Source organism: Colias croceus, chromosome 25, assembly GCF_905220415.1.
Source record: "Colias croceus chromosome 25, ilColCroc2.1".
Lineage (NCBI taxonomy): Eukaryota > Metazoa > Arthropoda > Insecta > Lepidoptera > Pieridae > Colias > Colias croceus.
This window is the reverse complement of record NC_059561.1, coordinates 4,319,639-4,337,076: the sequence shown is the minus strand read 5'-3', so window position 1 is coordinate 4,337,076 and position 17,438 is coordinate 4,319,639. Positions and strand designations below refer to the sequence as shown.

The 17,438-nt window shown below is 31.8% G+C and overlaps 1 protein-coding gene across 1 annotated transcript; it reads right to left on the bottom strand.

Moving 5' to 3' along the window:
- Positions 1-288: 288 nt before the first annotated feature.
- On the bottom strand, positions 289-5,376 carry LOC123703249 (repetitive proline-rich cell wall protein). Its single transcript, XM_045651192.1, has 2 exons — positions 5,294-5,376; positions 289-1,665 (listed from the first exon to the last, which is right to left on the bottom strand). The coding sequence occupies exons 1-2, from the start codon at positions 5,303-5,305 to the stop codon at positions 589-591; spliced, it is 1,089 nt and encodes a 362-aa protein (XP_045507148.1). The 5' UTR covers positions 5,306-5,376; the 3' UTR covers positions 289-588.
- Positions 5,377-17,438: the final 12,062 nt, after the last annotated feature.

Genomic DNA, 17,438 nt, shown 5'->3' with positions numbered 1-17,438 from the left:
CCATTCTATTGAAAATCTTTACTTTATGTTTACTAACCAAGCACTTTATCACTTCAGCGGATGAATAAATCTCCCATAAATTATAGCATTTATTTCTCAGAAACCTAGCTAGCATGACGTAGCCGCTTTATATGAGATCTATTACTAAATGTTTCAGCCATATTTACGCAACGATTACTAGTAGGTACTTAGGATTTGGACTTTCAAGTCTTTATATCTTTAGTACCTATTATTTGCAGAATTTCCTTAACTTTTATGATAATAATTGGGTTGAATAAAATTAGCACATATTTATAACTTTTTTATTATATCAGCCTCAACGTAAGGTAATTGCAAAAGTATCACTTTCACAAATACATAAAACAAGCATAAACAAGTAATAACAGATCATTCTTTAGATTTCTATACACGACATTCAAGTTGTCAAATGCGTTTGATAAATATAATCAATCACAAAGAATTTTCACGCTTCTAGAACGTTCTGGAAGCGTCAAAATCTTAAATTTACATACACACTACGAATACTAATGATCACATTTCGAACTTAACCTATAAGGTACTGGTGTGAGACCTAATTTGTATTGCTGTTTAATGCCAGCCGTGGTGCTCTTCTTTCTTCAGATGTACGGGAACGTGGACCTTGACGGGGTATGGGACCTCCTGGACGAGGGGCACTGGGACATCCTTGTACACGGGGTATGGCTTGTCAATGGGCACCTTAACTTCATAGGGGACCTTCTTCTCAACGGTGTAGGGGAATTTCTTGTACACATCATAAGGCTTGGGCACGAGCACCTTGACTGGGACTGGGTAGGGCTTCTCAACCTCCACCTTGTAAGGTTTGTCGACTGGAACCTTAACTTCGTAGGGGACAGGCTTGTGTACTGTAACGGGGTAAGGCTTTTCGACGGACACTGGGTAAGGCTTCTCGACGTATACGTGGTAAGGCCTGTCTACTGGGACCTTGACTTCATAAGGCACCTTCTTGACGACTTCGTAGGGCTGGGGCACTTTCACTTCGTATTTCACGGGGACGGGTACTTTCTTTTCAACGGTGTAGGGCTGGGGGTATGGGACCTTCACTTCATAAGGTACTTTCTTTTCAACGGTGTAAGGGGTTGGTACTTTCACTTTGACTTCGAAGGGCTTGTCGACGGGGACCTTGACTTCATAAGGCACCTTCTTTTCAACTGTGTAAGGTTCGGGAACGTATACTGGATATTTGACGTACTCCTTGACGGTAACTGGGACCTTCTTTTCGACGGTGTAGGGCTGGGGATAAGGTACTTTGACTTCATAAGGCACTTTCTTTTCAACGGTGTAGGGGACGTGTTTCTCGACAGTGTAGGGGACGGGGACCTTCTTGATCACCTCGATGGTCTTGACGTGGTGATGGTGACTGTGTCCGTGGTCACTTTGGATTGGTTTCCATGAGTCGCCGGAGACACCTCCGAATTCACCGCCATGTCCGCTGAAGTCTCCACTGCTGAAGCTCTGGCCTCCGTAGCCGCCGTGACCGCCATCACCGATCTGGTAGCCACCACCGTAAGAGCCAGTGTCGTAAATGCCCCGTTTGTCCTGCTTCTTCTCTTCTGTGGCAGCGTTCTTGGTGCCTTTCTCTTCAGTAGCGAGGGCCACCACCGCCAGTGAGGCAACTAATACAACCTGCGAACAAATAAAAAGTTTAATTATTATATCACTACATAGCATAAAACAAAAGTCGCTTTCACTGTCCCTATGTCCCTTTGTATGCTTAAATCTTTAAAACTACGCAACGGATTTTGATGCGGTTTTTTTTAATAGATAGAGTGATTCAAGAGGCAGGTTTAAGTATATAATTTATTAGGTTTTAGACAAAGCGGGCGAAGCCGCGGGTGGTAAGCTAGTACGACATAAATATTTCATGCATGAACTACAGTAATCCAACTCTAGCCACGATATTATAATCCGTACTTAAGTATAGTATTGTAGTGTGACTTATGCGGAAATTAATAGTAGGCCAACAAAAGACATAAAACCGTACTCAATAACAAATTCTAGTAGTTCGTTACCGGCTCGTATCGGCTCTACGAATCTATGTTCAAGCGCTCTACTTACTTTCTATTTCATTTAAATTTACATGCTTTAAATCTCCGCTATGTCTCAAACATTTTAATGCGGGCTTAATCCCACGTGATCAGCATTTAAAACATTTAATAGGTGTTAAGAGATGTTTCTATGTGAAACGTATATCCTTGTAAAAAAGAAATTGCCAATACATTAAAGTTTTCATATGTTCTAATTCTAGCCAAAAGATTATTAATTGGGTAATAAGTAGGTATACCTACTAACTTTTCGTATATTATTATAGTCTTGTTGTTAATTAAGTCATTTAATTACATATTTAATAATCAATGAATAAATTCATATAATAACAAATATTTATGGCAAATATTAATTTGCATACATGTTGCATTTGACATTCGAACACAAACGAATGTCAAAGAACAAAAAACCCAAATGTGAAATTAATATGATCAAATTTTGCAAAAAGAAACATAATTTAATTCGGAAGTTTTTCAATACATTATTAGTAATTATACAACAAATTAGATGATAAAATCAGCACGCTTCGCTCAGTACAGTGAATGAAACATGGCTTGCATAATTTAGCTACCGAGTTATTAGGGTCATATGAGATTGTCTAATTTATGTAGGTACTAAATATTATAACCATGATTTTAACAGTTATAAATTGAGTCGTTCTTTGTATTTGTTGATTACACTTATTAGTGTGGATATTAAATATGTATAATTGACATAAACATAGGTATACCTACCTACCGTATATAAGGAAACGATTTATTTTATAGCAAATAAAATTAGTTTATAATGAATTTGTATGTTTGGTTGGTACATTAATTATAATCGATTAACGATGCTAATTAGGATGTCGATAATTTATTAAAATTTAAAACTTTAATCTCTTTCGTTCTAATTCAAACATGCAAATCAACCGTAGAATATGCATTTCCAGTCATTCAAATATTAGTAATATTTATTTATATTACATGAGTACAATAAGCAAAAACAAAAGAAGACAGTATGAATGACATACGTCACGGATCGTTCTTTACATAGCTCTAAGTCAATTCTGAGTTATCTGTGCAAAAAATAGTCAACAATGATAACCATTCGTTTAATTGCTTCAATCAAAATTGCTATTCTCACAAGTCACAATACAGCGACTTTCGCGAGTCACTAACTTGTGTTTTTAACGCAAGTTTAACTATTGTTTAAAACTTTCTACGTTTTCTATATACGTTATATCATTATTTTAAGTAGTGCCACTTTTGGATTGCGTAATCTATAATTTTGGTCACTAAAATTTAACCCAATTATTATAGCGACTTCCCGAAGAGAGGCAGTTTTTACTTTTTCTATGAACTTATTGATGCTATTAACTCGCTGAAAGGAATGATTTTATTAACATCTTTAGCTCATAATTTATATTCAATTAATACACTGACAATTAAATATACAGATAATGTACCGATAAATTTAAAAATAAATTAGCCCTGATAGAATCCATTTAAGAACAGAAGCTTCCGACAGCATGCTTTATTACACTCATACATGTAATTACTTCAGTTACGTCACTTAACGTGATAAAAGAAAGTGTATTAGATTTGATCACGTGTATACGCACTTGTATACCTTCCATATAAAATATTACAAGAAAACTTGACATTCCGGTCAATAACCTGCGAGTTTTGCGCTGGAAAACAAGAAATCAAGATCAAGCAACCATAGATAACCATTGCATTTCCGAGTTATAGACAAGTTGTGCTATTTATAGTAATGTATCGTCGCCTGTCTCCGAAAGAAAGTTATGTCTGGTTGTAAACAAACACTACATAAAAATTGCTGAGGAATTGAATCGTCATTCTTCATACAGATAGTATCTAAGGAATTTCGTACTAATTAAATACAATTAGCAAACAGAAATTACAATTATTTTCCTCATTAGAAGCGTATTTCAAAAATTACCAAATAATAATTCGCAATAATGCAAAAGTAGGTTTTTTTCGTTATCAAGATATTAAAATTTCGTTAATTACCTATCCAATGAATGAAATTAAAACGGAACTCAATGCGTTTTTTTCTTTTTCGTATTAATAATATAAGTATTTTGACTTGCGTTTATATTTTGATTCCATATACATAATATTATAATAAGTTATTCCTCATTGAACACATAAGTCGTATTCTTCAACTAATAGTAACACCTGATAATACATTTTCTATTACATCATTCAATAATATTATGTTACAGCCCGTAATATCAAATAATCACACTGTAAAGAACATTATGAGTAATAATAGCTTTTACTTAATGGATTACTAACGTTATGTTAACTGAATTATAGTTATTTTGTGATGAAATATATTCATAAGACATATTAAGTCATTATAGTTTTTCACTAAGTATATTACTTACTAATAAATATTCATGTACGAATATTATTCTGGTATTTATTCTTAATTTAAAATGCTCCACCATACTCAAAAGATATTATTTAAAATTTAAATACATTGATTAGTTTAAACCGTAAACAATAGCTATAATACTTATTTTAATAATTAAAACAAAATTATACGTAATTTCAAATGAACAAAACAATGCTACAGTTCTATAAATTTCCATGGCTATAATTTTGTTTCACGTAGAAACAGAAAGTGAAATGCAAATTACCTTAGAACAACGCGAAGCTAAGGAAAATTAGTTAAACGCTATGCCTAGCATGTTATTAACTAAATCGCTTTTTATGTAACAACAGCTCAATAGACCGTGGGAATAAGCCTATCATTAGTCAGACTAGTTTTTTTCCCCTTTGTCTATTAATTTGTCTATTGGTACACTGTTTTGTTACGATTTAGTATTATATGAAATTAGTGAACCGATAATGGATCAAAAAAGGTAGTAAAATAGCTTATTAAGTTTTTCCTTTGAGAGATTAGATGGATTAAGAAAACTCGTGAAAATTTTATTGTTTAAAATTTTTGCCACCATTTTTTTTATTTTAATTAAGAAACAAATAACATTTTACTTTACCAATTCCATTTCTACAAGCATGAAATTTTATTTTTGAAAATAAAAAACCAAAAATAATTTTCAAAATCAGCAAACCCGTTCGATCCTATCAAGGATACCATAGAGGTGCCCACGTTTTTTTTTTCACAATCCATTTTTAGCGCGGGAAATTTTGTTTCGATTTTCAAATCACTGTCACACACACTTCACTTGACTCACCGTTAATTTCATGTTGCTGTCTTCGTCGTCGAAGACCGGTTGGTGCTGGTAAAATTGTCCGATCACTCTTTATACTGTCCCTCCCACTACGCCCACACAAGAAGGGTGAATGCTTGGGCCCGATAATTTTATGTGTTAATTGTAATATACTTATTTGTTGCGAATTAGAGCGATGTTTTGATTGTTTTCGATTTTGAGATAGTTTCATTTTTCGAGGTTTCAAATAAAAAAATTACATTAAACATAGAAAAATTGAGGGAAATTGAAGCAATGAACAAAATTTCTGTGACACTTATTTTAATTCTTATTATTACTAAATCTATATATATAAAACTCAAAGGTGACTGATATAGTGATCTATCAACGCACAGCCCAAGCCGCTGGACGTATCGGGCTGAAATTTGGCATGCAGGTAGATGTCATAACGTAGGCGTCCGCTAAGAAAGGATTTCCCGAAATTCTTCCGGGAACGGGGGAAAACGGGGATGCACGTACAAAGTCGTGGGCGGAAGCTAGTTGAGGATAAAAGCTAACAAAGATATATTTAGATAAGTCCTTTAAATACAATTGATTATAAGAAAAGCTCTATCTTGCTAACTTCCAAAAGGAAAAAATAGGTACTTGGTACTGAAGCAATAGCGTAATAAGAATATATAAAGTATTAGCTATAAGATTTATCTAGACTATATTTCTAAATGGCGTGTAATAAGATGCTTTGAAGTAGATACAATTTCTAATAAACTAATTCATTAGCTTATAATTGTAGTAAGGAATATTATTACTATTATTTTAAAACATTTATATTCATGCCTACCTATATCTTTATGATTCTTATAGTCAAACTTCTGAAACCATTAACAAAAACCATTCACAAATTTTACGATATTCCTTATATTTGCAATGGGCTATGCTCTCTACTGCACTCCTATAACATTCATCCTTATTATAAAATGAACGTTTAATATTACAATATTGAAATAGAGTCATTTTGTGGACATAAACCGCATACAACTTGCGTAATTGCTGCTTCAATTACAAATGGATAGACAATCAAGACATAATGATCAGTATATAAAGATATATTTAGCTATATATAACTTGTAAACTTTACTATATATAACTGTAAAGCTAAAAAGCTGCTATATAATGGAGTGCAGGAAGAGATGTAAATTGAAATTCTTCATTGTTATATACATTATTTAAAGTATTTATGTAGCAGTTTCAATAAAAATGTAGAGATTAGGAAACTCTATCACCCTAGAAACTCTATCACAACTTAGAATATCTTAAAAAAATAATTAACTCAAAAGCTTAGGTAGGTATTAACATATTATGTAGACTATAGAACTAGGCTGTAGTTTTTAATCTACTTTCGTACTTGATCAGCCTTATATGTTTCAATTTTAATTGGAAATTAAAGGAAAAAAGAAAGGAAAGAGTAATAACTTTGTTTTTTCCATAATATAATGATATTTGTCATCTTCAAAAATTCCATGTCCCGTCCAAATCTATTAAAGCTGCATTTTTCACTGATTTTATTGTCTCTAGTTTCCATGCAATTATAGCCTTATTTTATATTTTTAATTAATATAATCTGTACTAATTCTTATTTGTATTCTGTAAAAAGTGAAAAGATTCTTTAGCCAACTTGCTAAAATTATGCAACGTTGCTAAAAATGTGCATCAAGCGTGCTATCGAGACGAACATATCTTATTTCAACATTAAAATTCTTTGCTTCAAATATCAACTGGCAACATTTGATTCCAATGTCATAGTCAAAGAAGACGATTAACGAATAAAAAAATTAGCATAAAAAATATATTGACCGAAGGCTTTTGGTCGTTTGTTATTGCACCTGAACATCGTATTGGCCCGCCTCCTTAGATTTTACAGCTATATGTTCATGCTTCAAAAAAAATGAAAAAATGTTTTGTGACAAGGTTTCGTTGAACAATTGGTTATCTAGTTGTTATTAGCCAGTTTTTGGTATCATTGTATAATTTGGAAGAAAATCATTGATCTGTATAATAAAGAGCTTTATGGACTAAATGAAATAAATATTATATTTTTTTATTAGCCAGTTTTTGGTATCATTGTATAATTTGGAAGAAAATCATTGATCTGTATAATAAAGAGCTTTATGGACTAAATGAAATAAATATTATATAAAATTGTTAGATGCAGAGCTAAATCAAAAAATCAAAAAATCAAAATTGTTTATTTGGAACACAACAACACATTACAAAAACTTTATGCACGATGGCACCCATAAAAGCTTAAATAAGCTGCGGCACAGGTGCCAACGCCCGCCTCCAAACATTAGTAGTTCCACTAATCAAATTTTAACATTCATATCTCCAAAACAGAAACACAAAGTAATGATAAAAGTAAGTAAGACGATTTATACAAAATTAAAAAGACAAAAATGTGCAGGTATGTGTTTGTGAGAGAGTGTGAGAATGTTATGTGTGTGAGTATGCGAGAGTGAGATTATGTGAGTTTGTGAGGTTGAGTGAGAAATGTAGAAGTTTAGATGGTGGTTTTAATAATTAGTTCAGTTTCATCATACGAGAGGGATATAAGCCAATTTAGGAGTATGGTTTTTAGCTTATAATGACAGAGTGGGTAAATATTGAGGACTTGATTAATTTTATTGTAGATTAACGAACTTATGAAAAGATAGTGGCGACTAGCTATTGCTGTTCTGCGATATTTAATAACGCATACTCTGTCGTTTCTGCGCCTAGTATTTATAAAGTCCAAGTCATACACAGTGTCTGAGTGCTTCCTCAGAAAAACTTTGAGAATAAACAATTGTCTAACGGTGGGAACTTGGCAAAGAGCATATAATTCGCTGGTCGGATAGCGGAGAGGTTTGTTAACGAGAGCTTTGAGGACAGCCCGTTGGGCTCGAACAACAACGCATGTTGAAGTTCTCACCGAATGAGCGACAACATTTTAATGTTCCCAATTATATTATTTATCAACTGATGCTCAAATGTTTACTTTTTGCTTACTGTTTACTTTAAATACGAGGCTTCATGTAAGCTATTGAGACGGGAAAATTATTTACTCAACTTTTGACCCCTTTATCATTGTAAAAACAATAACATAGTGTAACGGATGATATGAAATTGATCAGTAATTAATAAAAACGAAAAAAAGAGCATGATGTTATACGGAAACTATTTTTAAATAATATCAAATTATTACTTCATCCTTCCTGTATCTATATGCAACCGATCGAAAAAAAATGCATTTGTATCATTTCCGGGCTAATACCGAATGACATTACAATATTTTAATTTTTAAGAAACACAGTTTTCAACTAGTTCGGTAGTCAGTGGATCATTTATATATTTTACAGTATAATTTTATGTCAATAATATACAGGGTGTCCCACTATCAGTATACTAAGCGCGAAGGGACTTGTAGACTTGCATACACTAATCACGTAAAAAAGACTCAAACAACAATCAACAAACAACAAACAAATATCGTTTAAGATAAAAACATAATCTTAAACGATAGCTCACGTGCGGGTGACAAAATTGGGCGGGTTGCTTGTTGTACACAAAGAGTTTTAAGAATTCATCTATTTGAAAAAAACGCATATGGAATTTTATAAATATTTTTTTACGTACTCAGCGAATGCAAAACTATAACCTCCATTGAGCTTAGAATACCAACGGTGGGACACCCTGTATATACTAACACACTAACTCAATTGATGGGACAAAGGGTCCCATAAACAAAGTACTGAAACAAATTTCTCTATAGGTACTGCATTTAAATAATAATATAATAGGTTCTAAAAATAGCGACAACCCGGTTCATCGTATCTACGAATTTTCATCTAATTTATTCTGCAACCTTCACACCATATTTGCTACAAATAACTTCGATATTTAATATTATATTATTACTTAATCTAAAAATATTATTTATTGAAAGTAGACAAACAAAAAAATAAATAAAAAATTCAACATCACAATTAGGAAGGAATTGTAAAATATCTAAACGTATCGATACGATTACACGCTCTGAATACAAATATGTATTTGAACTCTTACAGCAGTGTATCTAAATTATATTATATAATTAATAATTAATATTCTTCTACACTCATGGTTCCTAGTCTCAAAGCAATTCGTGCAATGAGTAGTGAATAGGTACTTACCTATAACTAGTCTACATAAACAAACATTACCTATACTAAATTAATTCCTATTCAAAGATTACTTAAAGAATGCTATCTCATTCTTCTTTAGTTATAGATATTAAATGAAACTAACCAAATGGTGAAAATTTAATTTAGGACAGGGCCATGCGAATAGATGCAACTTTTGAACAAAATTGTATGAAATCACTGGACAGGTTTTGAAAATTCTTACATCGTTAAAAAGCTAACACTACTACGAAAAATAAAAAATCTGACAACACTTCAGTACTCACACATAGCTATAGAAATGGTTACACTTATCTTTTCTTAGTGCTTTACAGTTTTCAATTGATCTGAGCTTTTGTAAGAAGACCACGATCAAAGATAAAAAAGCATATTTTACATAGAGACCCTCAATTATACATAATATATTATCATAGATTAAATTTAAATAAAATGCATCTATAATTTATGCCGTGCATAATCTAATAAATTCATATAATACTACCCTTCACTCAAGGCTCTATGTTTCGCAAGGAATGTTATAAAATGAGAAGCAATAAGTTCTTAGTGCTTATATACCTATTTCAAACCTATCTAATGTCTAATGGATATAGACGTTAGGTTTCAAGGTTCCATTTTGTATAATTGTTATAGCTTTTTATTAATATAATAGAGCTTAAAATGGTATTCAATGTCCAAGCTTTCAAAGCTTTCGTAGCTTGGACATTGCGACTCATGAACTTGGGTAGTCTTCTTCGTTTAGAATATTTTAGAATTTGGTCACATATACATCAAACAATGTTATATTTATTATCATACGTATCTTCCACTAAGTGTATAATAAAGTTATTTTAAAAACAGTCACTTATTCCGATAAATACCTCGGGCAAAGCCGAAAGAAGGCGAAAGTGCTAGATAGACAGGAAACACGTGGGAAACACCTACTTTCATCAAAGCAGCCTATATAGAAAACACCTCTTAGTATATTTTTTGTAAAAAAAATTAACACCAATTTATAATATTTTAGTACATTTCCATTATTCATATGCAAAAATATGATATCTAAATATAATGTACATAAATATATAATTAATTAATTAATTAATTATTATAGTTATATGTATGACATATTATATTATATTTTAAGATGCTATGCGATATAATATTGTAGCGACCTTCTGTGAGGGTGCGGTAACTCTCTCGGCACTTGACCTAATTCGTGCCAATAATCACATAAGAGTTATCTAATGACTATGATTTAATAATAATATAATACACTTACTTACTATAATATATTTTATACGTGACGTTATTATTAATGTTTATTTTACCACAAAACTATTTTAGATGGCATAAAAATAGACTATACAATATTTTTGTTACTTGTAAATATTCTTATATACATATTTTATATCTATATATGTAATAATCCTTGAGGAAGGCCTTTGTCCAGCAGTGGTTATCCCCCGGCTGAAATGACGACGACCAAATATTTCTACTCTCAATAGGTACACATAGTTCGGGCTTTTACACTCATGTAATTAATTCAATTACTATTGTATTAATTCAGTTATTAAGTTATAAAGGAAATGTTATAACTTATAAGATCAATTAACATAGGTTTACTTTAACGAAAATTAACATAACAAAAATTAACGGTCAATTTTTATCATGTGTGCAATGAAAGATCTGAACTCAAAATGTTAGCTGAGTATTTGAAATAGAAACAAATGAATTAACATTGAGCTTACTATAACTTCGCAAAAATATTTTTACCAATTTCTATATAATTAATATTCACTTTTCGGTCATTTTACAATTAACAAGATGGAAATTGAATGATAAAATAACTGTTCAATTTCGTAACACAATTAAATTAAAAAATATATAAAAAAGTTAATTACAAAATATATACCTACCAACATGAGCGCAATGATATTACATAACGACAAATTAACAGATAGGTGTTGTTGTATTAAATAATATTGGCCAAGTGAGAGTCGACAGTCAATATGAATGGCTCCGTACACATTGAATTTAGACTAATTAGTATATAGGTATGCTATTATAAGCCAATTTTAACAATTAATTTTGACGCCTCATGAGCCAAGCTTTGCTCTACTCTCGCCTTAAAATTTTTTTGTATTGTCACGCAGTCACGCCACAAAGTTCAAATTTTCGCATACACTGAACTAATAGGTCAAGTTAAACAAAACGTTACAGTTTTGTAGTTAACTGTATGTTTTAAAGGAACCTTCAAATTAAAATAAATACATGATTTTTTTATTAAAAATTCGTACGTATATATCATAAGGAACCCCAAAACTTAATTATTATCTGTATTGCAAGTCTGTTGATAATTCCGTGATATTACATTTTAAATGAAAATTGCTCAAATTCTTGCTCGATGTAATAATGGATTATAATCCTTAGAGATCACATTTTTTCATTACCCTTGAAGATAAAATAGATTATGTGAAAGCTAAAACTATAGTACTGTAACAGATAACAAACAATCAGTAAGTTTTTAATTGATGGGGCTAGATTTTCAGTGAAAGCTTTTATAGATTTAACGACCTTGCTGAAAATTTGAATCAACCTTGAATTGATAAAAATGTCTTGTCTACTTTTATACTTATGCAGAATGCAACCACGGAAAAAGGTCGCAGAAACCTTTTAGCTGAAGTTCAATTTCTTATTACCTACTAAACAATAGACTTATAAGAGTCGTTACAATTCTGTCTACATCGTAACCCTTCAGGAATTGACAATATGAAAAAAGAGCGTGTGTGCCGAGCACACGTGTCAGAAGTGAAACTTCTTTGGCAATATTCAAATGTACCAGAATTGCCGCCTTACTCCATGATGTGAAGGTATTGCCATGACGTGACCTTGAAATTTTACTCTCATCGCGCCTAAAGAAGTTTCACTTCAAAAACTTTTTGAACCACCTTAAAATTTGAATACTATTATCCCTTCAAATGCCAATTCGTTCAACCCACTAACACTAGACCCTAATCGCGTTGGTGTATCAAATACGAAATCAGTTACAGTATTGCCGTAACATAATCCCAGGTGTCAACATTCACTGGCATGTCGCATGTAATTCGAGCCATCATGTCTCAATCACTCCCAAGGTTTTGGAAAAATTGATCTCGTTTCATACAAACCAAATGTATTTGGTGATATAAGTTTCAGTGTAGGGTTGTCTACGTACGTGAGTACGTGACGCTTTTTCATATCCTTACTTTATCCTTACAAATGTTATAAGTACATACGTATAGGTACGTGTGTTTGTCTTTATTTCACATCACATCGGGGCGATTTTATTATACAAATTTTTTGTCTGCAGGAAGCTAGAGATGAATGATATTATACTTAATATGCAAATTATTATCGCGGTAACATATCATTCCCCTGGGTAACAGCTAATACGCATATTGCAGCATGCGCATACCAATCGTATCTGTAAGATTATTTTGAAGCCAAAAGTGGTCCTTGATTTTTTGCTGTTGATACAGTATGGATAAATATGGTATTATAGAAATTGCAGGTAATTGTTAATGAAATATAAACGCATAATGTCGTTATTGTTTAAATTCTTACAATAAAAATTATTCATAAGTCACTTATATAGGTAATTAATACTAAGCTACCACAAACATCACAAAAATTGCACTAGGTAGGTATGCAAAACTGCAACAGATTTACTTGGAATTTAGCAAATTATGCAAACGAGCGCCGTAAAATTAAAATCCGTAACATTGTGCCAGGTCAGTGTATCAATTAGCACCTTTAGTGACTGACATCATGTAAAGTTGTTAAAAGTGAAAATAATCCGTTTAGTGCTTTGTAATCGCTGTTTATAACATAGAGATGGGATATATTTTAGCCATACGATAGTTTTGTAGTTTGCTATTACTGTTACCAACATAATAAATAGAGAATATGAGTATTTGTTGCTTTTGTTGTTGTTGTCTATTGTTGTTCAGCCGTTAGACGTCCACTACTGGATCTTATACAGGGGTGCCTCAAGGATTTATATATTAACTAGATTTCCGCCCGCGGCTTCGCCCGCGTTTGCAAAGGAAAACCCGCATAGTTCCCGTTTCCGTGGGATTTCAGGGATAAAAACTCTATATGTGTGCTAAATTTCATTGTAATCGGTTCAGTAGTTTTTACGTGAAAGAGTAACAAACATCCATACAAACTTTCGCGTACATTACATAATATTTATAGGATTTTAATATGGATTTGGTATAAATGAAACATTTTGGAGTGAACTAGAATCTAGATTATAATGTTTACCTATCCTATCCCTATCTTCGTCATTTAAAATGTTTTGCAATTATTGTTTTTTACAAAAATACTTTATTGTGCACCACAGAGAAAAGTACAGGTAAGGACACAATACATTACATAATTTTTGGAATTAATTTAGTGAGAATGGAGGAAAGTTTTTGTTAAGAAATTTGGTACATACTTAACGACCGTTCTCAATCAAGTTATTTTATTTGAGTAAGTATTCAATATTTTAAATAATGTTATTAAATAAAATCATCAGAAATCTAGATATATTATTTAAGCAGGAGAAAGCACTATGGTCTATATTACTAAAAATAATTTTAATGAAAAATATGACCGACTTTCTCATGCTAAGACAGCGTTATGCAGTTTTTAACAAATAATTTTATTCAACTTCATCCATTCATTGCAAAAATATATAATAAATAAATTATAAAGCAGATGCACGAAACAAACTTTTTCAAGAAGAGAGATATTATTTATTTTACTGCCAACGGCTATTAAAAAATGTTACATTGTTTTATTTTTTAATACTTTTGTAAATAAATTAAGCTCCAATTGTTAAAAATATTGAGATAAATTTTAAGATGCCAATATCATACAGGATGCACAAAATCGTACTTTTATAAACACATATCAACATACCGGGCAATACCACGGAATCAAACTAAAGTTTACATAAAAAAGTTATCAAGACGTCAAAAAAATAGTTTTAAACTAGTCAGGACTGCAACTAGCTTCTAAGTAAACGCACGCATTAATACAAACGCTTCCGCCATCATAAACTTACAGTTTTCTACGCAATAAAGATAGTCGTTGATTGGCAATATGAACCAACATGTTGTTACACAAGTACAAATTACAATAATATATAGCGGTGACAATATAAATACATACCTATATTTTAAAATCATTTGAAACGCGCCATCTAGTGTAAAATTTGAAAAAGCTTGTACTATGGAAACAGGGAACTGATGCAATTTCCACGATGTTGGTTAAACATCGTGGAAATTGCATCAGTTCCCTGTTTGCTAAAAATATTACCTACCCCTATTTGCTAAAAATATTATTAGTAACTAATAAATTATATCTAAATATAGTACCATTTCCCCCATACATGAAAACGATAAGTCTTTGAGTACTTAAATCTATTCATTAAATCTAATTTTATTAAAAAAGAGCGTGTGTGCCGAGCACACGTGTCAGAAGTGAAACTTCTTCGGCAAGATTCAAAGATACCAAAATCGTCGCCTTACTCCATGATGTGACGGTATTGTCATGACGCGACCTTGTAATTTTCGCCAGATGTTCAAAAACTAAATATTAATAAAATGCGATGCTTATTATTTATTTGCGGAACCGGGAACATCATGATTCATGACGTTACACGCACGGTCATTTTTAAATCCGCTTCTCAGTCATTAAATGAACTGTAGTAAGTAGTAAGTTACATAACATTATGTAAAATGAGGCGTGTGCTCGCAAAATAAAAACAATAGTTTCGTCTGACACACATACCAGATCAAATTTGTGTTTATTACGACCCATTGTGTTACATTCCATTCCAACATTATGTGTGCAACATATTGCTTTTGCTCTTGATAATGGACCAATAAAGAAAAAACTACGATACACATTTTAAAATAGCCTTATGTAATTCTATGTTAAGTTCTAGGCTCTACTTATAAGGTGTAAACTGTGTGTTATGCAATGCGCTAGTTTTAATAACAATAAAAAATATTCTTTTACAATTACGTAGATAATAAGTTCTAGAGAAATTTAAATAAAATTCGGACTAGACATTTGAGCTAGGAACGAAATTTAAGTTGTAATTGAAATTTAAAATATATTCACATCAAGGTATATTACAAACTGCGTGATATTTTAAAATGGTTTACAGTTATAAATATGCAGCAGAAATAACGATACGATAGAAAAATAATATATATGACGCTTTTAAATAAAATCCCTGAAAAAAAATTATGCCACAAAACTTTAGTCAGCCTTCCTGTAACTGTTACAGTGTAACATGTTTTCGAGCAATAGCTTGGATTGTCCCGGGATAAAAAAATAAAGGCTTTATTATTCCTCATTCTAGCTTTCTGTTAATGAAAGAATTTTAATAATCTGATCAGCAGTTTCTAAGATTACTCACTACACAACTAAGATACAACCTCTTTATAAGAAAAGATAAATTGCACCCATATTTGTCGAATGATTGTAAGTACTTTATAGGTAAGTAGAAAGCGAGATACCGGTCGGATTTGAACAGTGATGAATTAGGTGATTACGAGATATATTTAATTGATATTCAAGTACATATACACCCGAATCTAGTGCAGTTTGTTTGTTATTTTAACTCTAACATGTTTATAGTGGGAAAGGTTTACGTTAAGGCTAATTGCAAGCTAATTGTTCGATTCGATTCTTATGTTTTGTTGTATAGTAGTTATGTTTGTTGTATTGATTTGTCCAATATAGACCACTAGCTGCGGCGGGCGGCCTGCGCTCCGCGGTTTCACACGCGTGGCTCCGCTCCTGTTGGTTATAGCGTGATTGGCGTGATGATATTATATACGTAGCCTATTATTAGCATCCTCGATGAATAGGCTATCTATCACTGAAAGAATTTTTCAAATCGGACCAGTAGCTCCTGAGATTAGCACGTCCAAACAAACAAACTCTTCAGCTTTATAATATTAGAATAGATTAAATGCTTTCAAGCCTTTGTTATCCGTTTAATGTATACTTATGTATCTAAATTCTGATGTAATAATAAAAATAATATAAAAATCGATAAAGTACATATAGTCTTTTAATTTACTCATTACATATTATTACAAAAAATCCATCCTCTTTAAGTATTGACATAAGTACTAGGTATAAGTATTGTTTCTAATGTCTTTATAATATTTATGTTTATGTTCACTTAGTGCCTCTTACGCTCCAATTAAGGTATTCCATGTCTATAATCTATGAGCCTTATATTATCTGTGCTATGAGACACAATTATAGGAAACAAAGTAGGAATAAACAAATGGACGCGCTCTACTTTCACGTTATTGCGTAGTACTGCAATGAAATTTTATCTCCCTGTGCTATTGATACGGATTACAGCATCCATTGCTAATGTCCGGATTAGATTACTGTCTGAGTCATCGCTAATTGAATTTATTTATAATAACAATTTAGTAATTCTATTTTTTTTTTCTTATACAAAAGAATGGCCCATGTTTCTCCACAAAAAAGCCTTTAGTAACAGGCGTGAGGCGAGACACTATAAATATTTAATTAGATTATGTACTTATATTATCTATAGTCTGTTTTATTGCTGATAATTCGAAGAAGCTTTTTAAAATACCTAGTATGTAGGTAGTTAGGTACTCTATAAAAAAGCTCTATAAAACTACTGCATAATGTAATAGACTGAAAAATGTAACAAGGAATAAAAATTAAAATATCTCCTGTTTTATGTTGGTTTTATGATCTATAAAAATTCTTTATTTAAAAAGAGAATTATTGTCAAAATAAATCCGACACAATTCACTCTGTCACAACGCCGCAGTCCCGTTAATTGAACTTCCGGGGCCAATATGGCGGTTTTCTTTTTAATTTTTCCACTCAACCGGGGTAATGGATATATCATACAGCCACACAATACAGGGTTGCTACTT